Source organism: Solanum dulcamara, chromosome 5 (genome assembly GCF_947179165.1).
Source record: "Solanum dulcamara chromosome 5, daSolDulc1.2, whole genome shotgun sequence".
NCBI classification, from domain to species: Eukaryota; Viridiplantae; Streptophyta; class Magnoliopsida; order Solanales; family Solanaceae; genus Solanum; species Solanum dulcamara.
Genome location: NC_077241.1, coordinates 76,272,432 through 76,297,057, shown reverse-complemented (window position 1 = coordinate 76,297,057; position 24,626 = coordinate 76,272,432). Strand labels below are relative to the sequence as shown.

The 24,626-nt window shown below is 33.3% G+C and overlaps 2 protein-coding genes across 2 annotated transcripts; both read left to right on the top strand.

The window, feature by feature from the left end:
- The first annotated feature begins 339 nt into the window (after positions 1–339).
- Positions 340–4,814, top strand: LOC129889929 (uncharacterized). The gene is made up of 4 exons (XM_055965406.1): positions 340–988; positions 1,623–1,859; positions 1,954–2,171; positions 4,164–4,814. Exons 1-4 carry the CDS (start codon positions 689–691, stop codon positions 4,342–4,344), a joined length of 936 nt encoding a protein of 311 aa, XP_055821381.1. The 5' UTR covers positions 340–688; the 3' UTR covers positions 4,345–4,814.
- A 1,001-nt stretch (positions 4,815–5,815) lies between these two features.
- Positions 5,816–10,894, top strand: LOC129889928 (ATP-dependent Clp protease ATP-binding subunit CLPT2, chloroplastic-like). The gene is made up of 5 exons (XM_055965404.1): positions 5,816–6,138; positions 6,336–6,374; positions 6,526–6,635; positions 7,653–7,832; positions 10,657–10,894. Exons 1-5 carry the CDS (start codon positions 5,906–5,908, stop codon positions 10,812–10,814), a joined length of 720 nt encoding a protein of 239 aa, XP_055821379.1. The 5' UTR covers positions 5,816–5,905; the 3' UTR covers positions 10,815–10,894.
- Positions 10,895–24,626: the final 13,732 nt, after the last annotated feature.

The window sequence follows — 24,626 nt, the reverse complement described above, 5'->3', positions numbered from 1 at the left end:
CTAAAATTTGAGTTAAAAGTATTTAAATACAAATATATTATCACATGTGCTGTTGAATTGAAATAGGTTATAATTCGAATGTTAATTTACTCGACAAAGTTAAGAGATTGTAAATATATTCTGTTTTAGAAACACAAATAAAAAATTTGGTTAGGGAGAATATAGTCATTTCATTGAAAGAACGGCCGAAAGCTGACTGATGGAGTGGGCATTATGCAATTCTTTAACAGAGTTATACAAAAATATCGGTTGTTGTAAAATAATAAAATAAAAATATCGGTTGATTAGAGTATATTAAACCCTTTTTTTTTTCATTTTATTTTCTCTGTGTTTTCGTTACTAGTACATTATTGATTGCTTCTCTTCTCATCTACCATTTTCTCTTCTTCATCATTCACTCATCAGCATCCAATTTATTTGTTTAATCTTTGTATGTAATGTGTCTGTAGACAGAATTGTTCAATTCTTCCCCATTACCCCCTTTATTAGGGCTTAAATTACTTTTTTCCATAAAGGGGTTCAGCTATTAAATACGTTTAACGGTTAATTTTGGGAAAACCCCATCTGGGTTTTGGATTTTGATTGGAATTTGTAATCAAATTCTTGGTTAATTAGGGAAAACGAAAACCCATCTGTTTTTTTTTTTGGATTTTGATAATTTGGAATTGGATTTGCTGATTTTGTGGTGATGACTTTTGCTGGGAGCGATGAGGAGGAAGGGGTAGTGGTGGTGGTTCCATCGCCGTTGTTAGGGTTGGCGAGGGAAGATCTGAAGGGTGATTATGTGAAATTAGGTGGAGATGATTTGGAGGATAATAAAGGTTTTGTTGCGGGTTGTATGAGTGCTTCATCTTCAGAGCTTAGATATGGAGGTAATAGCAGATGTTGGTCTCTTTGGTGGTGGGCTAAGCTGGTACTTGTCCTTGCTTTTGTGGGAGTGTTGGCTGCTGTTTTTCTCAAATGGGTTGGACCCTTTTTCATGGATAAGGTCAGTTTGAGCGTGATATTTGTGTTTTCTTGTGGAATTCTTTCAGAGAGAGCACTCTGTTTTAGCTTTTTTGCTTGCTCTATAAGTGCATTGATTCATACTTTTCAACCTCTCTGAATCTATTAGTTTAAGGGATAGGAGATTCATAAGTTGAGTGTGATTTTATTGATGCTTCAGCTAAACTGGAGACTGTAATGTGTTATGTCTTTCATCAACAACTAGTCTTTATTCTGTTAAGGGCCTGCTTATGGAGGAAGTCTGAACCGATCCCATTAGTATTTGCTGACTTTGTGAGGTGACTTGGATTTTGAGTACTTACTAAATTTAGTACTTCAGGTGGAAGAATTGTTGTAAAGCTGCAGCTGAGCTCAATGCTGCTAACTTAATTATTTTAGGAGTCACAGAGTTAACCCATTCATTTAGCGTTGGGATGAAATTGACCTGAATATGGCGGGATGCTTATGGAGTACTAAGGGTAGTTCATTAATGGATTGGCTGTTAACACCATTCATCATACTATTTTGTTATTTCTCTCTGGTGATTCTAATTTTTCGACACTTGTTGTAATGAAGATCACCACGTTTTTATGATTCTGAATCATATCAATCTCTGACTGTTGTTTTTCCTATTTCAGGAGATTATTCCAATACTGAATTGGGAGACCAGGACATTCAGTACTCCAGTACTAGCAGTTCTAGTTTATGCTTCTGTGGCACTATTCCCCACCCTGCTTTTACCGTCCACTCCCTCCATGTGGGTAGCTGGGATGACATTCGGATATGGTTATGGTTTTCTACTTATCATTGCAGCAGTTCCTATTGGTGTATCTCTTCCTTATTTCATAGGTCATCTTTTCCATCACAGAATCCAAGTACGTACTTGATTACTTTTCACCAGCTGATTGCACTGTTTTTCATTTTGGTTACTGACTCAAATAAATTTAATGTCTTTTTTTTCTCCTGTAGAGCTTGATAGAAAGAAACCCCAAGAATGCTTCTGTTATAAGACTAGCTGGTGAAGGGAATTGGTTTAATCAGGCCCGAGCTGTTACATTAATCAGGATTTCCCCTTTTCCGTACATAGTCTTCAATTACTGTGCAATGGCAACTGGTGTCAAGTATGGTCCTTATTTGCTGGGGACACTCATAGGCATGGTTCCAGAAATATTTGTTACAATTTACACGTAAGAATTCTCTTTCATTTCTTGTGTATGAAAATTGACTTGCTGGATGTATTTCGTGTGTCAGCAATATCTGTTGATGAATTATCTATTAGTGGTGGGCAGGGTCCTGCATTCCATTCCTCCATGTCTGCATCCCTCCCTCTCCTCACACCTCTGGTTTATAAAGATTAAAAGCAACCTTTGTGGGATTACACTCTACCCTCCCCTGACCCCATTTGTGGGATTACACCAAGTACGTTGTTTGTGGGTGTGCCAAAAAAGATAGTAGGTAATAATCTACTCCTCAATGAGTAAAATTCTTCTCTATTCCATCAAAAGCTTTCATATTTCTCCCCATGGTCCACTTAAGTGCTATGAGAGCAACATCCCACGTCCTACTTCTTCTCTTCCATCTTTTAACTATCCATCTGAACATGGCTTCTTTAACCGTGCCTGGCACTATAACTCGACCAAACCATAACAGTGTTTCCCATCAGAAGCGAGTCACTTTCCAGCAACTTAGCAGTAGGTGGCTCACATCTTCTCCCGAGCTTTTACTCCTGACGCACTGGCTGACATGTGTAATCTTCCTCTTTTTCAAATTCTCAGCCGTTAAGATCACCTCCTCACAGCTAGCCAATTGAGAAAGGGATAATATACATGTGGATATAAATGTTAATTGTTCTTCTCCAAGTTATGTTATGATCCTGGTTAATGTTTGAGGTGTTTTGAGGTACAGAAATAGCAATTTGGTTGATGTGTCAGCATAACTTTGTTCAATGCTGGTGGAAAACTTTTTTAGCTCACCTTTCCCTTTTTTCCCTTGCCATGCTTGTGGTTGCCTATAATTTTGATCTTAGACGCACAACGGACATTTTTTTTCCCGACTTAGTTGATATTCTCTCTATAAGTGAAGGTCATTGCAGGATATTTGACAAAACCTTATTCTCAACAGCAGAAAAAACTATTTCTTCTTGCTTCCTTGTCCTATTATATTATCTCTGTTGGGGGGACTCAGTATTTTGTGCTGCTACACTAAGGTTTCATTCTTTCAGCTAAGTAAGTGTTCATGCTCTTACTGTTGTATTTCTCTGATGCAGAATTAACTAATTGTGGACAATGTTCAAGCTTTTATGTATCAAACATGAACACAATAGTTTATGCTCACCACCTGGAGACAGGCATAAATCATTAAGTTATCACTTATCTTTCAAGATAAGTTATTGTGGAGGTCAAATTGATAGTAAAATATAGTATAGTAATAAAATTTGTGCTCTATGGCCGAAGCTAAAGTTTATAAGTCTAATTTAAACACTTGATAGTGAAATCAAAACCCATTAAACTCTTCACAAATAGTTATATGAAAGGAGTCGAGGACTCACATTAACAATAATGGTTCTTCATTTCGACCAACATATTTGCACTAGTTACGTACTTAAAGTGGGAAGGCAGAGAAGTAACTTGTGACTGGAAATAATTTGGCTGACCTATTCTATTAAATAATGATGAATTTCTGTTTATACTAGTTAAATCCTTTAAAGGTAATTGTAGTCCATGATTGCATGCTTTTAGGAAAGTAAAAAGAAAGAGCAATCGATTTGTGTCTTTCTCCTGATTTTTCTTATTTAGGGTTGTTGATACTATTCCATATTTCTGATTGCACAAGTTTTATTGCCTTTCATGTTTAGTACTCTGCTTGTCTGTTATTATTCGGGTTTTGGTTCCTTTTGCACCATTGTTTTGGAGGGCCGTTGTGGCAGGAGTGCAGTTGGATGGGAAGGATTGCATATTTCATTCTCCATGGAGAATGCAAACTGAACACAAAGCAATCTTTGTACTAGTTTTAGGAGGGTTTCATTTGGTATATGCTGCCTGCTACACTCTGACAAATGTTTACTTTTCATTATTAAAACTTCCTCTTGTCTGGTTTTATTCTATTAATAGTATCTGTTGTTTACTGATTAAGAAAAACTTCCACTTGCTGAATACTTTTACTTCCAACTTTCTGTGCAGTGGCATCCTGATAAAGACTCTTGCAAATGCTTCTCAAGAGCAACGTTTTTTATCAGCTCCACAGATTATTCTTAATGTTCTTGGCTTTAGTTTCACTTTTGTTACAACTGTGATGATCACTGTATATGCAAAAAGACGGCTCAAACAACTACAGAGAGATGAGGAGTTGTTGCTACAATGAGCTTCTGCTTTGTTATTGTGTCTGGACAGGTGAAAGAAATGAAGGGAACGGGGATCTCAGATTCTTTGATGACCGAGAAGGTCATTTGCATCCATCGAGAATCTTTATTGCTGCGTAGGATATTATCTGCACATCACACTTATAGCAGAGATCAATGGACAATTATTTGTCACTTTTGGTTTTATTAGCTGCACAGATCGCGTACAACTGCAAGGAAGTGCAAAGCAAGGAAACTAACATAGCTGGCATACACAGAGGGAGCAATCACTCATTCAAGGCTCTGTCTCATATTGTTGAGACCATCATTGTATATATAATTGAATAACCCAATTATGGGTAAAACTGAATTAGGGCAGAGTATTTGAAGAATGAGTGCTTGGGTGTGACAAAAGACATATGCTTTGATTAAACATTGCTATTTTCAGTAGAAATGAGTACTTCTAAATTTCTCTTAAGAAAATGCTGAAAAATCTTTCTAAAGTGAGGGGAGGAGGGAAGGCGCGCTACAACTAACATATCAACCAGCTATAAAACGTTAGCTAGCCACATAGAGTTAAAAACAAATAAAATAGATTAACGAGCATATGTTTGGATTAATAGAATTAGTTCAACACCAATATTTGTTGAAATTTCTCCTATTTTATAATTAACTTTAACCTAACTTCTTTACGTTGAGCATATGTTTGGATTAATAGAATTAGTTCAACACCAATATTTGTTGAAATTTCTCCTATTTTATAATTAACTTTAACCTAACTTCTTTACGTTGAGCTAATTCTTTTTTTTTTTGGTTTTCCAGTGCACACTGCAGGGCCCATTAATAGAATTAGTGCGCACTCCGCAAACAGGTGGGAAACCAAAAAAAGAGGAAAGAATTAGTTCAACTATGGAAGTTAGGTTAAAGTTGATTATAAAATAGGAGAAATTTTGCAAATAACTATTATAATAAACTTAATTAGTATCCTTAGCTATAGCTTGCATATTTACGGACTGCTGCTATAGTTTAAGTTTCTCGTTTGTATAATTTATGGGTATAATTGAGTTATTTTTGTATAAACTTAAAATAACAAATTTATACAAACACAAACATCTGATATTAAACAGTTATACAAATTATATTATATACAATTACATTATACAAAAATTATACAAATTATATTATACAAATTTTGAATTATACAAACATTCGAATTATACAAATTCAAATCATAACTAAAGCTAAATATTAGTGATAAATTATAAATTAGCTAAATTATAATTATGTTAATTAATTAATTAGTATATTTTTATTTATTCGCGTAATTTCCTTTATAAAAAAATATGTATCATCAACTAAAAGAAGAAATTTCACTAAAGAAAAGTCACATTTCAGATTGCGGTGCACCTTAGAATTTCATGTTTCTTGTGGGCTTAAAGCAAGTTGGGCCCATAAAGTATTGGATCTCAAGCCCATAAGGCTAACGTCATCGTTTCTTATCATCTTCTCATCATCGTCCCAAACCAGAAAGGTCCAAACTTTCAACCCATTTTCTCAAATTGGAGCAGAGTCTTGGGGGCAAAAATGGCTGTTCAAGCTCTCTCTACAATGACAGCAACTTCTAAGAGCATCAACCAGCTGAATTACAGAGGACCCAATTCATCTCTCCGGACAAAAAACGCATTGGAACCGAAAAATCTGCAGTGTCAATTACTTGGTACTCCAGTCAATTTCTCTCTTCAGTCCAAGAATTTCAAACAATTTTTTTCAAAACAGTGCCCCATTAGAGCCGCTGTCGCCTTCATCCTTCCCCGTGGGTCAGTTCTTACACTTGCCCCTTATTTATCCTTGCAGAAACATTTCCATTTTTTAAGTTGTTTTTTATGGACATAGAGAACTCATATAGTTGATGCCAATTGTTTTGGGAAAGATTGATTGTATTATTTCTGGGTCAATCGAAATTTTAGCCTGTAAGCTATAAAGATGACAGCTTTGTATCATTCTGTTATTGCAGAAAGCCGGAGCCTGCAGTACCTATAGAGAAGATTCCTAAGTGAGTGTTTTCCTTTTATTACTTGTTTTATTGAACCAGAAAAGGAGGAGGAAAGTTTTGGGATATTAGTTGTTGTTTGATTTGTTGTTGTTTATTAGTTGGTATTTCAATGTGTTTTGAGGTATCTTGAATTCGGTGAGTGAAATTTTAGATGGTCGGCGAAGGCGATAAAATCATTTACCATGGCTGAACTGGAAGCAAGAAAACTTAAATATCCTACTACTGGAACAGAAGCTCTTATCATGGGGATTTTGATTGAAGGTCTGTTATTTTTTTTTGAAACTTTACTAAGAAAATATTTGTTATTTTGCTAGAGATACGCTGTTTGATCATGCAAGCGGGAAGGAACTCTTATTGCTTTGTTACTCGTGATGCTAATAACTCAAACTAGCACTTGAATAAACAATAGACAGAAGATAGTTTCTTGGTGTGCTCATTCTTTAATGTTAGAATGTGGCATAACAATGGAGTTTTTGCTAGAGATATGAATGAGAAGAGTTGTTTCACGTTCACATATTTAGAACACCTTTACTTTAGTAACTCCTGTGCAGTTGTGTCCGTCCATCTAATCCTTGTTCTTTTTCATTGAGATTTGAATAAGATTACTCTTGTCAAACCTGGCAACTTACCGAACTTACCTAACATTATGTAGTTACCAAAGCCATTTTACATTGCTATAAAACATTGTGATATATACAAAGTTGTTCAATACGTGAAAAGAATTAGGCGAGGTTGAGAGGCTCTTGGAGTGAACTATATGTGTTGTGGCTTCTGATGTTAGTTGCTCTTTTGAGGAGCCTAAAGAAAATTGACCGGCACATGAAACAGTAGAAGACAAGATTGCTGCAACTTCATTGGAAAGATATTCTCTGCATTTTAGGTTATGTTTTGGAACAACGTGGCACACAGAAGTTGGTACACAACACTTGTAAGTTGATGGGAAATGTCATTCTGTTGATTTTAGCTTATATGTATTAGGAACTCTCTGCACCAAGAACATCATTCAGATATAGACAGAAAGTATTAGATTATGACTGCATATCTGTATTAATTTGAGAGATAAAAGAAGAAAAGAGAGAGTTACTTTTAGAACAGGTCATTCAATAGTATGTTGGCATACTAAAGACCTTGTATGTAGACTCTGTTTATATCTCCAACTTACACTTTCCCTGTGATTTAAGCTGCTTTAATCATTTTGGTGAAATAGCTTCCATGAATACTGGTTCTGCTACTTGAAGTAAGTCATGTTAGAGCACTTATTTCCTTCCGGCATTGCAGGGACGAATTTTGCTTCTAAATATTTACGGGCAAACAGTATTACTCTCTTAAAAGTACGTGAAGAAACTGTCAAAATACTTGGAAAAGGGGACTTCTACTATTTCAGTCCCAAGGAACCTCCTTTGACTGAAGATGCGCAAAAGGCTCTTGATTGGGCCCTTGATGAAAAACTCAAATCCGGTATGTATATAATCTCACTCAATTTTACACATACACATGTTTGTTGTATTGATGCATCTCTGCCTTCACAAGTATCTCTTAAATTCCTGTTTGAACCACGGAAAATATTTTAATGAATCATGCGGAGGAATGATCTTTGACTTCACAAGATCTACTAGCATGAAGGTGCTTGCAGAAGCAAATTTGAAATTCAAGTGTTTGCTTAATTGTACCGGTTTTAGGATTATAACAGTCACTTAGCCAAATATACCACTAACTTGTCCATGCATGGCCGTGGACCGTGGTCATACATGGTCATGAATTGCATCAGCCAATTAAATTCAGATGGCTACTTCCTGGGCTATGGTTCCATTGTACAAGAACAAGAGTGATATCCAGAATTGTAATAATTACAGGGGTATCAAATTGCTAAGCCACACTATGAAGATATGGGAGAGATTGGTGGAGATGAGGGTGAGAAGAGGAGTGTCAATCTCAGAGAATCAGTTCGGATTCATGTCGGAGTGGTCGACTACTGAAGCAATCCATCTTATGCGGAGATTGGTGGAGAAATTTAGAGAAAGAAAAAGGGATCTTCATATGGTGTTCATTGTCTTGAAAAGGCTTATGACAAAGTTCCGAGAGATGTTCTCTGGAGGTGTCTGGAGGCTAAAGGTGTTCTGATGTTGTATATTAGGGCGATAAAGGACATGTATGCTGGAGCCAAGATTCGAATTAGGACGGTGGGAGGTGACTCAGAGCATTTTTCAATTGAGATGGGACTACATCAGAGATCTGTGCTGAGTCTTTTTCTTTTTGCCTTGGTGATAGATGAGCTGACACGGTCTATTCAGGAGGAGGTTCTACGGTGTATGTTATTTGCGGATGACATAGTTTTGATTGATGAGATTGGGAACAGAGTTAATGATAGGTTAGAGGTTTGGAGACAAACTCTGGAGTCCAAAGGATTCAGATTGAGCAAAATTATAACAGAATACGTGGAGTGCGAATTCAGTGTTGCGATGGATGAAGAGGGTATGGAAGTGAGGCTTGCCACTCAACCTACCTCCAAGACAGAAATCTTTAAATATCTTGGTTCCATCATTTAGAGTAGTGGGGACATCGACGATGATATCACGCATCGCATTGGGGCAACATGGATGAAATAGAGGCTTGACTCTGGAGTCCTATGTGATAAAAAGGTACCACGTAAACTTAAAGGTAAGTTCTACAGAATGGTGGTTAGACTGACGTTGTAATATGGAGTGGAGTGCTGGCCAGTAAAGAACTCTGATGTTCAGAAGATGAGTATGCTGAGATGAATGTGTAGACACACTAGGAGTGATAAGATCAGAAATGAGGTTATCCAGGAGAAGGTGGAAGTGGCCTCTGTGGCAGATAAGATGAGAAAAGCGAGACTGAGATGGTTTGGGCATGTGTAGAGGAGGGGTGTCGAAGCCCCAGTTAAGAGGTGCGAGCGGTTGGATTTGGGGTTATGCAGAGGGGTAGGGGTAGACCGAAAAAATATTGGGGAGAGGTGATGATACAAGATATGGCGCTACTTCATATCACCAAGGACATGACCTTAGATCGAAAGGACTGGAGGTCGCGGATTAGAGTGGAAGACTAGTAGGAATGGAATGGTGTCTTGCCTTGTGTTAGTTTAGGGTTGGTCGTAGGTCTAGGCGTGCCATTATAGTTGTGTTGTTATTGTCTTTGATTATCACATTACTTTGTTATCGTTATTGTTCTTGTCTTGTAAAATTTGCATCGCTTTTCGTTTTTTGCCATTATGCTATATATATTGTTTTTCTCTCTTACTTGAGGCTGTGACTTTTGAGCCGAGAATCTTTCTGAAATTGCCTCTCTATCTCCATGAGGTAGTGGTAAAGTCTGTGTACATCTTATCCTTTTCAGACCTCACTTGTAGGATTTCACTGGGTATGTTGTTGTTACTTCCTAGGCTTGGATGGTTCCTCTGAACCATCTACTTATGTTGTGGCTAACTTGGTCCAAATCCAAAACAGAACTTTCTTAGTCTACAATCAAAGTTAAAATCTAGCATGGTTTTAAAAGCTAGCTCATGAGAGGAAAAATCGCCATCATAGTTTATCACTTTCTGTTTAGAGATATCTCAAACCTATGTTTGCTTAGATTCTCCAAAAATGATGCCTCACTCATGTCAAATCCTTTAAAAATGCACTACTTTTGAAGGATCCGACACGCACCTGTCAACATATTTGAAGAGTCCAAGCAACATAGTCTTAAAGAATTCAATTGATATTTTCTAATGCAACTTTCAAAGTTTCAATTCTTCAAATTCATATAGCTACTCAAAATTTAGATCTATCAACTTAGTTTTCTGCTGTTACTTCATATTTTCATTATCTCTCTACCTCCACAAGGAAATGGTAACGTCTGCGTATATTCCCCAGACCTCACTTGTGGGATTTCGCTAGGTATGTTGTTGTTTCACATAAAATAAATGGATTTTCTTTTAATAAACGGATTAGTTTTGTGAAGATATGACCCGTGAGCGTAACTCAATTCAAAAGCTAGCTCATGATTAAAAGTTTTATAACATCTGAATCTCTGTCCAATAATTGTTTCTTGTAATTAAGCACTTCTTATATGCTACTCATCTTGATCTTTTGAATAACGTTCCTTTTATCTTCAAAACACCTAGTGTCTCTCCCTGGAATAGCAAAGAGAGAAAATTTGTTATTCATATGGTCAAATGTAACCATGTGATGAAAAGCATTTTCACTTCAAGATCACCTGGTTTATTTGTTTGGGGAGAAGAGAACGAAAATGTTCTTGATTACCGGTATTAATGGAAATGCAGGTGACAATGGGGAGATTACAACTACTCATGTGCTCCTTGGAGTGTGGTCTCAACAAGGATCACCAGGTTATAAGGTATTGGCTGCAATGGGCTTCAATGACGAAAAAGCTAAAGAATTGGAGAATGTAATTTCAGATCCTGGATTTGTGGATGATTAAGAGGATGATTTTGCTTTAATGTATTCCTTAAACCTAAACTGAGGTTCCAAATTTGCAATCAGATTGGTCATTTGTCGCGATTTTGTTCTTTCTTTTCGTACTTGATTTCTTTCATTTTTGGAGGATGCATCCTACTCAGAGGGCTTTGAGTATGATCAACACCTATATGTTGCTTGTTTAATGGGGTTAATGATATCTTTATTAAGATTCAAGTCCTTCAATCCTAATTGCTAAAAATTGGGCCGAGTAGGTCAAGTTGGGTCATTCCACTAGTACTACTAGTCTCTCGATTCGAAATTCATAAAGGACTTTAAGGGAGATAAAATAGGGGGCGCTCTCTTATTACTTTTTTGAAGCTCCTGTTGTTTGGATACAATTCAATCCTTTTACAGGCTAAATTCTGTTATGTATCATTTTCAAAAAAAAAAAAGGTTAATTTTTCAAAAAAGAAAGATCCAAAATGTGGCTATTTCTACAAAGTCAAAATGAGAATGAAAATTGAATAATGGGAATAAATGAGCCTGCCTAATTTCACCTAAAAATAACTAACAAATTCAATGTTGCTCTACTACTCCCAACTCACTGCAAACTAAGGAAGATAGTTAACTGCAAAATACCCAACAATTTTTGTTAGTAGCATTTACTGTTCCAATTTATTGTTGTAGCAACAAGATCCACTTCCCTATTAATTGTTCTTGAAATACTTAAGTCTCTAAAATGGAATCTTGAGATCAAAGAATTTTTGGTGAGAATTTCACTTAGTAAGAAAATATTGTACCCCACTAAAGTTTGGACCATCACATCTTTGGAAGTTATTTATTCTACTAAATAAATTAAAATCAACATATAAATCTAACCATACTGATTTGCTTCTTTTTTTTCTTATTCTAAATGTTTACTTCTATTCAGACCAAGAAGGGTGAGGACTCATTTCTAGAATTTGGGGACATATAAATCTTGACATGTGCTACCACCTACCATGTCTAATTTCTTTGCCCCATGACAAAACAATTTTGTTGGTAGATCTTACAGTACCATATTGTTGTAACAATCACATGTCCCCTTTTGTTTATTTTTTAGTTCTAAGTTTAGTTCATAATTTTTTTTACTTTGCTTTCTGTTATACTTGTATAAGTTTCAATTTTATTGGATGTCCTCAACTTACCATAATACCATAGTAATTGGTGGTGTTTAGTATAAGGTCAACAATGACTTGAGGAATAAATAATTATTAATAAGGGTAAAATATAAAAAAAAAATAATTTTTTTGATATGTTAAAAGTAACAAATAAAAGCGATTTTTTTTAAAAATAATGGACAAATAAAAATGACTTTTCTTGGTTCTGAGAATTTCTCTTGAGCCACAAGAGCTGCTACAAAACCTTTTTCCTGTTATCCATAAATGTCTAAAATATTATCAGCCATGGAGGATAATATCCAGATCACCAAGGAGAAGAATATTTTAATAAATTAAAATATATGCTGACATTCAGAATTCAGTTTGATGAGTGACATTGTGATGGATTTCAACTACACTGGCCTGTTGATGCATTTCTGTGGAAGTTTATTTTTAGCATCCATTCCTGCCGAGCTAATTCTGGTAGAAGTTGCTGTAGGAAGTTAATTTCCAACCAAACATTCACTGACCCACTGTATTATTTAACAATAGCTGATAGCAATTCCATTGAACCTGTTAGATTTGTTTTGAATGAATAGAATATATTAAAGTTAGATCTTTTTGGCTACATCCAAATACAATTGTTGATACAGTATACCATGGATAATTGAAGTGGAGTAGGAATAAATATACAAACAAATTGAATTGAGTGTGATGTGTGAATTTGATGTTGCCCTTAAGCTACCTAAATTATCAAATTTGTATCATGAATTTAAATATGAGTTGGAGAAAGATATGGGGTTTGCCTAGGCACTTAATAGGAATGAGGTGTTATTGATTTGTGGGGAAAGTGTAAATGAATAAGATTGGGAGGGGAAATAGGTTCGCTCAAAAATACTAGATGCAAGTATTCCAGATTGAAGAGAAAGGTTGCTTTAATAGAAAAACAATACAAGAATCATCCTTAAAAAAAATAAAACAGCTTATACGTTTTGTGAATAAATTCACAAAGTTGACGAAAATGTCAAACTTATCAGCCAGGCATCTTCAGACTCATCAAAATGGTATGTTAATATGCATTTCGATTTATCTCTTAACTAAATTCTAAACTTCGCCTTATTATAGATATGTCAAACCAAACAAATAGATCATTAACAACCTATAATATGCTTATGTTTATATTTAAATCTTTGAATTTGACAGGCCATTACACAATAACTTGAAATTTCGGCCCCTTAAGTACACATACGAATATTGTGGTGCCCTTTTATGGTATGAAGAACGGACAACAAAAATAGTACAATCAACAAAATCGATATTCTCTTTTTTTATATGGAAGGAGGCCGTGTACAACTATTGTTATTGAGATAACCACCACCTTATCTCAAGTATCTTTTGGGTACCGAATTTGGACATCTAGGTATAAATTTCCAAAAAAAATATCAGGACTTATAACTCAATATTTGCATTTACATCCATGGGAGGTCGAGTTGATGGATCTATCAATCGCTCAAAGAGGCCATACGTTTTCAGGATGAGCGGTCAGAATTATCATCGCATAGGATTTTTATTACCTGAAAATAGAAAAAACCCTCAATTTGCTCAGCTATATGTATATGATACTGAATATGAGATAAATAACAGAATGAATTGCCTACTGCAAGGAGACCTTGATCCCAAAATTGTACATGGATTATCTGAAATGTTAGACGAACATAATATTTTTGTAAAATCATTACTAATGGCTGGGGATAGATATAAAGAGCATCCTGAATCTGCATTTTGCCTACGCCTTCTCTCTAACAGGACAAGAGATGGTCGACAATATAATATACCCACAACTTCTGAAGTAGCGGGATTAATCGTTGGTGATCTTACAGAGGAAAACTTCCAGTGAGATGTTGTTGTAGAACATCGAAAAAATGGACTTCAAAGAAGAACAGATCTACACCCCAGTTTCATGTCTACGACATATCCACTAATACACCCATTTGGTGAAGATGGATACAGACTTGAAATTAATTTGGCAGATGTGATGAACAAAACTTACAAGCAGCAAAGTTATCAATGAGAGAGTTGTATTTCTTCAGAATACAACAAAGACTTAACGAGGGGCACACTCTTTTACTAGATGGTAGACTATTACAACAATACATTATTGACGGTTACATGGCAATAGAGGAAGAAAGATTTCGTTATGTTCAAAATAATCAAAAAAGGCTCAGAGCTAATCTTTACTCTGGATTAATGGATGCCATTCTCCGTGGTGATTCAGATTGCTCACTGATAGGAAAAACTGTTATCTTGCCTTCATCTCACATCGGGGGACCTCAATATAGGGCACAAAATTATCAAGATGCAATGACAATTTGTAGGTGGGCTGGATATCCAAATTTGTTCCTCACTTTCACATGCAATCCAAAGTGGCAAGAAATAAATGAAATGATCCACTTAATAGGCCAATGTGGCGATGATAACCGGCTAGACATCGTGCAAAGTCTTACAGATTAAATTATTTCAACTAATGCAAGATCTGAAAAAGCAACAACCCTTTAGAAAAATAATCGCATGTAAGTTCAAACTTATACATACTAACGGAATGCAGCACTTAGTAATTCAAGCCTTTACATTTTAGTAAAATAATTAATAAATGATTATTCCTTCTGCGTCCTAACCAGCACATTATACCATCATTTTTGTAGGTTTATACACTATTGAGTTTCAGAAAAGAGGACTGCCTCATGCAGATATACTACTGTTCCTGCATCCCACATTAAAAAGTCCATCCATAGATCATATCGACACAATTATAATAGCTGAAATATCTGATAGGGAAGTCGATCCTGATAGTTATAATGCGGTCAAGAACCACATGATGCATGGACCTTGTGGAGACCTCAATCCGGAATGTCTATGTATGAAGCAAGGAAAGTGCAGCAAACATTTTCCAAAGAAGTTCAACAATCAAACAACTTTTGATGCAGATGAATTTTCTATTTATAAGAGAAGAAACACGGTACCAAAGTCAATAAAAATAATGTCTTTTTAGACAACAGATATGTCGTCCCTTATAACAGAAATTTGATGCACATATAAATGTCAAGTTACGCAATTACTCAAGATCAGTGAAGTACCTATTTAAATACGTCAATAAGGAATCTGATAAAGCAACCGTCAATATAGAATGTACAGATATTGTTGAAGAACGTGATGAGATCAAAAGATATCTAGATTGCAGATACATATCAGCTACAGAAGCTTGTTGGATGATCTTTAAATTTGACATACATTATAGAGAGCCATCAATTGAGCGTTTGCAATTTCATTTATTGGGAGAAAACACCATAGTATTCGAAGAAGAAAGCCGTCCTGAAAACATACTAGGCAGACTCAATATAGTAAAAACAAAATTCACGGAATGGTTTGAGGCAAACAAAAAATACAATGATGCGCGAGAACTGGCATATTCAGATTTTCCAACGCGTTGGGTCTGAGATGCAACTGGCAAAAGATGGACCAAACGAAAAAGGGAAAAGTCCCTTCACACACCCAGCAAGTGGAGAATGATTTTACATGAGAATGCTATTTAATTTTCTCAAAGATAGTACTTTCTTTGAAAGCATAAGAACAATTAATAGAGTCCGGTACAATACTTATAAGGAGGCATGCTAAGCATTAGGATTATTGGGGGATGATAAAGAGTGGAATGACTGCTTGGTTGAAGCTGCATGTTGGGCATCAGGAAATAAGCTGAGAAATCTCTTTGTGACGTACTAATTCACTGTCAAGTGTCTGATTAAACCAAATTTTGGAGGACCAACTATGAAATTTTATCAGAAGATATAACATCATTACAATGAAAGAGGTTTCAATTGAAAGATTTACAGTTAAGTAAAAAACAACTTCAATCATATACATTATTAGAGATTGAAAGCATACTTCTAAATATGGAAAAAAGTTTGAAAGACATATAGGGAATGCCACTTCCAGATTCGACTTTGATGAATGACACAGGGAATCGTCTAATCAATGAGAAACTAGAATATGACAAAGAATCTTTAAAGAAAGTGCATGATAAATCATTCGAACTCTTAAATGATTGCCAAAAAATAGCTTATGATGCAATAATAGCATTAGTTGTAAATGAAGAAGGCTGTTTATTTTTTATAAATGGACATGGTGGTACCGGAAAGACATTTCTAGGGAATACAATAATTTCCAAGTTGAGATCACAATCAAAAATAGTTCTTACGGTTTCTACTTCTGGAATAGAAGCTTTGTTATTACCAAATGGTAGGACAGCACATTCACGATTTCATATTCCTTTGGACGTCAGTGTAAAATCAACTAGTGAAATAAGACAGGGCAGTCAGTTAGCTGAACTACTCCTAAAAACTTCTTTAACCATTTGGGATGAAGCACCAATGGCAAATAAATTTTGTTTTGAAGCCTTAGACAGGACCTTCAGAGATATCCTCCATGTGAAATATGTGACAAACTATTTGGAGGTCTAACAATCGTATTTGGTGGTAATTTTCATCAGATCCTACCTGTAATTCCAAAAGGGACACGAGCTGATATTGTAGATGCATCGCTCAACTCCTCATATTTGTGGAAATTTTTAACAATTTATGAGCTGAAACAAAATATGCGACTTTATAGTGAAAGAGTAACTGATTCTGACGCTGTTACATCTTTTACAATATGGATTATGTGCTTCTTCATCGCTAATGAATTTGGAAGATAAGTCCTCTATACTTGATAAGACTCACTGGGATATTGAAATAAGTACATCAGCTTTGCCGTCCAAACTTAAATAGACAGCATGTTAGTAGAAAATATTCAAGATAGAGCGCCAATGATATATATATACATGCATCTTTGAGTCTGAGAAAATAACAGGAAGAGTGCTAGCAGCGAGCTCAAGATCAGAGAATTGAAAACCAAAATGCAAACTTAATTCCTAAATGCATATCTTCATACCAAATGACTGGAAAAATAATTAAGTACTACCCAATTATAAACAGAGAAACAGTTTTAAGAAATTAAGCCATACACTATTGGAGACAAAACATATTCCTTTTTATAGCTCAAGAATAAGCATAACATACTTGCATTAGAATGATCTTTATTAAGATATAGAAAATATTAACACTACATGTATAAAAAAAATTGAACTAAAAGAGTTAGTTGGACCTAATCATATTTATTACTATCTTGGTCAGAGACTGCCTACGTATCACTGTCCAATAAGCCGTTCTTTACAACAAATCATGATCAGCTGCATATATTAGCTAAGCTTCCAATATATTTATGATATACTCCATCTTCAAGTTGCTTGATCGATCATTAGCGCTTGATCCTCTCAAGCTGTAGTCAAGAGGATAATCGCGACTAATTGTTCAAAACAAGTGTTTCATAGAAACCCAATTCTACAGCCTGGATGAACACAAGGATAAGATTTAAAATATATGGCCCTACCAGAGAATACGGAGTGGAAGAGAAGACAATATTTATTCCATTTATTAATTTTATGTTTGCTTCTGCCAAACGAGTGAGCTCTACATAAACAATCATCCATGTAATTCTTGTGATGATCATGCCTTATCTGTCATTTAGACTAGCTCAGAATGCCCTGCATATTATAGTAACCAAGTTTTGAATTGTTGCATCCAACGATATTATATATGTTTATGGATGCTTAATTGATGGCAGACCTTACAACTTTTACAATGTGGATTACATGCCTTGTGATCGCTAAAATGAATTTGAAACATAAATCCACTATACTTGATAAAACTCACTAAGATATTGAAATAAGATCATTTTTACCGATCAAATAACATTATAATGCTCGCGCGAAGCGCGGCCAAATTCCTAGTTTAATAGTAATTGGAAGGCGACAATTTCTCTAAAAAGAAATTAAAGGCTTTATTTTTTCCACGAATTAATGAGCCATAATAAATTAACCAACCCATCCAAAAAAAAAAAAACTTCGTTCCAGCCCTATTAATTTTTCCATTAATAATTATTACTTGTGGCTTTCCTTCCACGTGAATTAACTTGCTCAAAGAATTAATTCAGAGCATCATATCATTGATTAGTAATAAATATTCATCACTATTCATGAAGGATTCAGCTACAATCTGTATATACTGACGCAAATTGGCTATAAATTTCTCTGTAAATGTATTGTTTTGAATGGCAAAAGAGAACACTACTTGGCATTGAACACACCACACGAACAACTCGATACGTAGGTGGATTTAGAATTTGAAGAAAATGAATATATTATAAGGAAGAGTTAATTTTGGCCGTTAAGGTTCTTACATATATATATATATGTTACGTATCAATAATATTGAGATCGACTGAATCCATATTAATACTCAGCTACTACTTGTTTTAGTATAGACATTTGATTAATTATATAAGGGTAACTTCTCTACTGAAAATTTTCAGTGCTACCAACACTAACTAACAACAAACTTACTCATATGCATTGAAGTTTAATCTATTGAGCTTTTAATTCCTCCTTTGAAAGCAGGAAAAAATTGGACAACTTATATATAACAAAATATTGATTTCGTCATTTATGAATTGTTAAGTAATGCAAAAGTTATGTTGGTCTTAAATTGGACTTCCCTGAAACGAAAGGTATTGATTTCACCACGAATTACTCATGCATTATACTCGCTATATTTCATATTACATGGTCCACGTTGAGCTGACACATCTCTTAAAAAAAATTGATTAGAAATGTATTTTAATAAATTAACCTTATTAGTAATATTTTGAATTTCTAAATTTGGCTATTATTACTTTATATAGTTATTGCCGCTAAATATTTATTTTTAGAGATGATTACTAATGACAATTACATTTTAGCACTTTGTGAATGTCGCTAAAGCCTATAACGATATTAGATCTAATAATAATTAAGTAATGTTGACAAAAGGTATTAGCACTATTATTAATGTGCATATTTATTGTTGTTTTTGTTGTAGTGGTAGTATGAAAAAAAAACTTTATTAATTTTCTAAATAAACAAGTAAAATAAAACTCTATTTTTAATATATAGGACAAGTAAAATGAAACAAAGGAAGTAATTGTCTCAAATAAGTGTCCTTTCAGAAACTCAAGACAAAAAAAATAATTGTTGCCCATTATATTTTTATATTCATCAATTCTCAAGAAACATCTATGGAGTTATAAATAGATATAATTTAGTAAATTATATCTTACAACTTTTTTAATGAATGTGAAATAAATTAATTAAAATAACACTTATTTTGAGATCGATGGAGTAAGGAATGAATTAATTATTAATTGAGCTATTGCCCAATATTTTTCCCCCATCAATTCCTAGAGTAGCAAATTGAAATGCAATGCTTAACGTCATATTTATTAGTATGATTTATAGCCGCGTGATTTAAATTGTTTTTTCATAGAGTTTATTTAGACGTTAGTTGTTTAATTAGTCATTAATTTCCAAGGCTGTTAACATAATAGCCTCTGAGCAATTAGAATGAGCTTAGCCTACCTGCAACTATAACTAACTACTAGTTGACGGCCGTCTGCTTAAGTTGACTCGAGTATTATATTGTAAAAAATATTATAACGACTAATACAGATCGGCTATCTTTTGGGTAATTCAAAAATTATCATCTTTTAGACTTATAATTAAAAGTACCCATTTTTTGAATTCATGACATGTCATGAATTTCCAAAATCATTAAAATATGATGAATTTTTCACTTGTTTAAGTGCGTTATCTATGAAATTGTCAGAAAAATATTTTTTAAAAATAAAGCCACAAAAGACAAGAAAAATCAACGTATAATAAATATTATTTTTTAAAAATTTAACCAATCTTCACAATAACGAGTTAGTGACAATTAACACTACCAACCAAACTATAAATGATGGGAGCTAGTCAGGAATTTTAAAAAGATGCTAAAATTGCTACACCTAACATTCAAATTTGTGAACTTGAAGCAAATTTTCAAATAACTTGTACCTCTATACTAGAAATTTTATTGACGCTGAGTAGACTCAATAATTTTAATATTTATTAATTTTAAATTTTTTTTTACCTATCGATTAACAAAAGAAATTCAATCTAACCCCTTCATGTATTAATGTAGTTCCACCTCCATGCAACATGCTCCAAATTATAGTACATTTTTTGCAAGTACCCATAATCCATAGGTTATTCGAGTTTCTCTAGGTACAAATTTGTCTTTGTTAGGGAACATTTATCCTCCAATATGAAATTTTCTGACACGAATTCAGATTCACAAATAGAATATTCATTTGTTTTCTCTGTTTATTGTCAGTTTGTCTAGTACTCATATTGACGCCTGATAAATCGAAATTCGTATGGCTCACTTATGAGGGCGATATTCTCAATAAAATTTCTTTCATTCTTAGCGCTCGAACATAAAATCTTTAATTACAGATTGAGGAATACCAACCATATCATCATAGCTCACAATGGTCAAATAGAACTTGTTAACGAAAGAGTGACTTTAATTGTGTCACCAATATTTACCCAATTAGATCACCAACAAGTAAGTTCGTATGCCACCTCTCTTCTATTCTTGAAAGCCAAGTCAAAGTTTTAAAAAAACAACCATATTTTGTACCTTTTGCTAATTTAGTACGTTTTCTTAGCCACTTATATAATCCCACGTAAAAAAAAAAAAAAACTTTATAGTAAGGCTTTATGATATGGTACATATAATGGTTGCCACTTTGCAATTCGATACAACTGGAACCCATAATTTTAATGAGTCCTTCAAGAGACTCAAATAGAATATTCTGATGGTGTATTTTGGTTCTTTTCATACTGATAATAATAAATTAATTAGTGGACTAACACCTTCACGTGCTAATACTTTTGACTATAGGGGTGATTAACTAACCTAATAAACAAAAGAAACTTAATCGTGTACGATTAGGGAAAGTATTTTCTATTACTTTCTATGATTTGGAAATCTTCCAAGTGGAACCTTCTTTTATACGTAAGAATTTAAATTCTACAGACGATGATGTAAAATATTATATACAGAAACTTATAAAGTAATTATAGATAAATTTTAAAATAAATTTTATTAAGGAATTGGTAAAACAGTAAAAATAATAATTAAATCCCTCCGTAGGTGTTGGTAACTCGAACTCATCAATTTTAAGGTTGAAGGTGAAGGGTATCTTGTTGATATACTAGTTATGTAAATAATTTTATACTCTTTTCGTTCATTTTTATTTGTCTAGTATTTCAAAAATAAATTTTTCACTTTTTTCATGTTTTATCTTTAACATTAATTACTTATTCTCCGAATCATTTTCCAAAATGTAAAACTATACATCAATTAATATGAGTATAATACTTATATTAATCATTATTTTTGAAATAGCATATAAAATTTAAAGTGCGTAAGTAAAAATGAACGAATGAAGTATTATCAATATTTATAAAAGAAAATTATTTATGAAAAATCTTGTGAAGAATATCTCTTTCAAAATTGAATCCTACAATCTGTAAATCAAATCAATCCCAATACGAATATCAAAACACTCACAAATGTGATTATTTTAAATTGTCACAGATAGCTTAGGACTATAGTGGGAGTGTGGGACCATGGTTGCATGACGAATAATGCAATATTATCTGAAGAATAGGGTAAGAGAGATTGGATTAAGTCAAATGAAGTGAGATTAATTATGCTAAGCATGTTTTTGAGTCACGATAAATGGAGACATGTTCAAGTGAAATGCACGGCGCCGCTGTTTTCTATTTTGCCCCTCCAACTCCCAAAAAGAACCCCATTTCTACATTTTGACCCTGTAGTTTCTTTTCAAATTTATAATTTGTTTCCGTTCCAATAGTATCGGAGCCAGAATTTCTAATAAAGAGATTTAAAATTTGAAGAAGTAGACAGATAAACTGATCGAAGGAGGTTCGACATCTATTATTTATACATAAAAAATATTTTAATCATATATAAATAGTATAATTTTTTGCCAAAGAGAGTTCGGATGAAACCCCCTAGCCTCAATATGGCTCCGCCCCTGTGTTTCAATATGTTTGTCTGATTTTTATTTGAAATAAATATGTAAAATATATTAAAATGCTTCCTAATTTTGTGATAACGTTATATAGAGTTAAAATTAAAAAAATAAATATTTTTTTAGACAAATAAAAAAAATAAGACAAATAAATTAAATAAAAAAGTATTTGTGATCTACGACCTCTAGATCAAGATATAGGGCGGGCAAAAATTTATCCACGCTTAATATTTACATATAAATGATCCACTCTTTTGTTTTTAAACAGTTTAGTAAAATTTAAAGTTTAAACTTAATTACGACATTTTTATTTTTATTTTTAAGATGAGAAACAGCTCCAAATTAAAGTTTGGCGCCAGGAGTTTAAACAGTCAAAAAGAAAAAGAAAAAAAAAAGGAAAAAAGATAGAGAAATGCGGGGTTCTCAAAATATCCAGAAAAAAGGCAACCAAAAAAATCCAGAGTGTGAGCTGGAATCCACGTGTCGACTGTTCTACTTCCCCCACATATCCACCTCGTACCTTACCCTTTCATCTTTACCAAAAGCCACTTGTCATCATTATGGGCCTGCTTTTTTCACTAGTGTATGAGATTTAAGTTACTTTCTTCCTTTTAATTTAATTATCTGAATTTGATTTAAAAATTTAAAAAATTAAAAATTGTAATATAAAAAATTAAAATTAAATAATTATCTAATTTTTTTTAATATAATACAAATAATAAAACAAACAAATTAAAATAAAAGTGCTTATCCAAAAAAATAATATGTAAATCAACTTATTGTTTAAATATGATATAACACAATTTTAATTTATCAAGGCCAATCCTAAATAAAAAATTAATAAATAAGTAGCCGAATATTATGTCACTTCATGTGGGAGAGGTAGAGGTAGCCTCCTCTCCTCCTCTGCTTCTAAGTATTATTTAGTATTCACTTTATATGTTGCTTCATTTCTTTTATGTCTTGCTATTTTAGTATTATTTTTTTTTTTACAATTGTATTTTAATTTATTTTTTAATCTAAAAATTTATCAAAAAAAGTTTTTCTATTTACAAAGTTAGTAATAAACTTTGCGCATACAATCCTGTTCTAATTCTACTTATAGAATTATACAAAATATATTATTATTAAATTAAGCTACCTAACATATATTTTGCATCTTTATTCCAATAGAATTTATTCTTTGGCCTCTTTTTACACTCTGGTAAAATTCCATCTTTTTTGCCGTCCAAAACGTGATATCCACGTCAAAATCTTAGTGGGTCCCAATTCCACATACTTTGTCCCCACCGTCCTATTTGGCGGGAACATTATGCCACCTCTTTCCCGCCATACTTGGAATTAAAGCCGGCAAAATAAATAGTTAACTGCCGCAATTGTCTTTGTAACTTCCGTTGCTGCGCCGTTACTAATAAAGCTCCCAGTGGTTGTTGTCCACGTCGATGAGTTCAAAGTAAAACTGCCGATGAGGTGGCAACATCATGATTCGATATAACAATTTAATTTTTTTTCCCACTCTATATCATGATATCTCAATGAATCTCGATTAAATCAAAATCGTGTATTGCAGGATCCATTTAATATTGATGCTTTTAACATAATTTTCTCATACTCAGAATTCAAACTCGAGATATTTGATTAAGAATGAAATAGTCCATTACTGCACCACAATTCATATTGATATGATTAGATATAATTAGCAATAATCAATGGCCCAAACAAAATTAAGATAAAACTTTGTTATTAGTGACAATATTTGTCTAGTAATTTGATTGCTGATATTTTAAAATATTATTACACGATATCTAAGTATAACTATTATAGAGAAGATAATTTTATAAAGAACATATCGCTATAATATATAATTATTGTTAATATTAAAAATTGAAACGTTATAATAAAATATTATTATAACAAATTTAACCATATGATTTGAATACCTATAATAATAATCTCGTGATCACCGCTGTCTAATTAGATTAGTCTTCTCATATTAACCACTTACACTTCTCTATTTTTAGGACCACAAATTCTTTATGTTATTTTTTAGTTGTAAAGTAAAATTGTTATTTACCTGAGATATGCTGATATTACAGGTAAGGAGAGACTTTGTGTTATTTCACAACGTATAAAAGTTTTTTATTTATTTATGAAATTGTGTGAAATCGAACATCATTATATATAAAATTAAATGGATGAAGCACCTGAAGAGAAGATCTTCATAATATATTCTCATTAATGAAAAAATCAACATGCAAACTATAATGCAAGTTGAAATATGATGATTTATGTATATTTTTAGTCAGAGGTGGAGATAGATGAGCGGAAAAGAGTTTAGGAAATCCTCTTCATCAAAATATTATATGTATATATAATAAAAAAAAATCTTAGTGAAAATTCTTTCTCCATCGCTAATCACAATCATTTGAACATTCTTTCTCTATTAATTTTAATTAATAGGAGTATCAAATTAGGTAAAATCTTTTTTAGGATTAGGTAAGTATTCAAACTAAACATCATGTTTAATTAAGACTTTTTAAATTAAACCATTTGAACCAACTAGGATCTTGCTATTTTTATTAGTTAGAGATCAATATTTCTTGTTAATGTATTTATTTGGAATT

What these genes read in the sequence shown, in the direction of transcription:
- LOC129889928 (XM_055965404.1), top strand. Translation starts at nt 5,906, where the DNA reads ATGGCTGTTCAAGCTCTCTCTACAATGACAGCAACTTCTAAGAGCATC. An exon ending in GCCTTCATCCTTCCCCGTGG is followed by an intron (nt 6,139 to 6,335) that starts GTCAGTTCTTAC and finishes CTGTTATTGCAG; the next exon opens with AAAGCCGGAGCCTGCAGTAC. An exon ending in CATGGGGATTTTGATTGAAG is followed by an intron (nt 6,636 to 7,652) that starts GTCTGTTATTTT and finishes CCGGCATTGCAG; the next exon opens with GGACGAATTTTGCTTCTAAA.
- LOC129889929 (XM_055965406.1), top strand. Translation starts at nt 689, where the DNA reads ATGACTTTTGCTGGGAGCGATGAGGAGGAAGGGGTAGTGGTGGTGGTT. An exon ending in TTTTCCATCACAGAATCCAA is followed by an intron (nt 1,860 to 1,953) that starts GTACGTACTTGA and finishes TTTCTCCTGTAG; the next exon opens with AGCTTGATAGAAAGAAACCC. An exon ending in ATATTTGTTACAATTTACAC is followed by an intron (nt 2,172 to 4,163) that starts GTAAGAATTCTC and finishes CTTTCTGTGCAG; the next exon opens with TGGCATCCTGATAAAGACTC.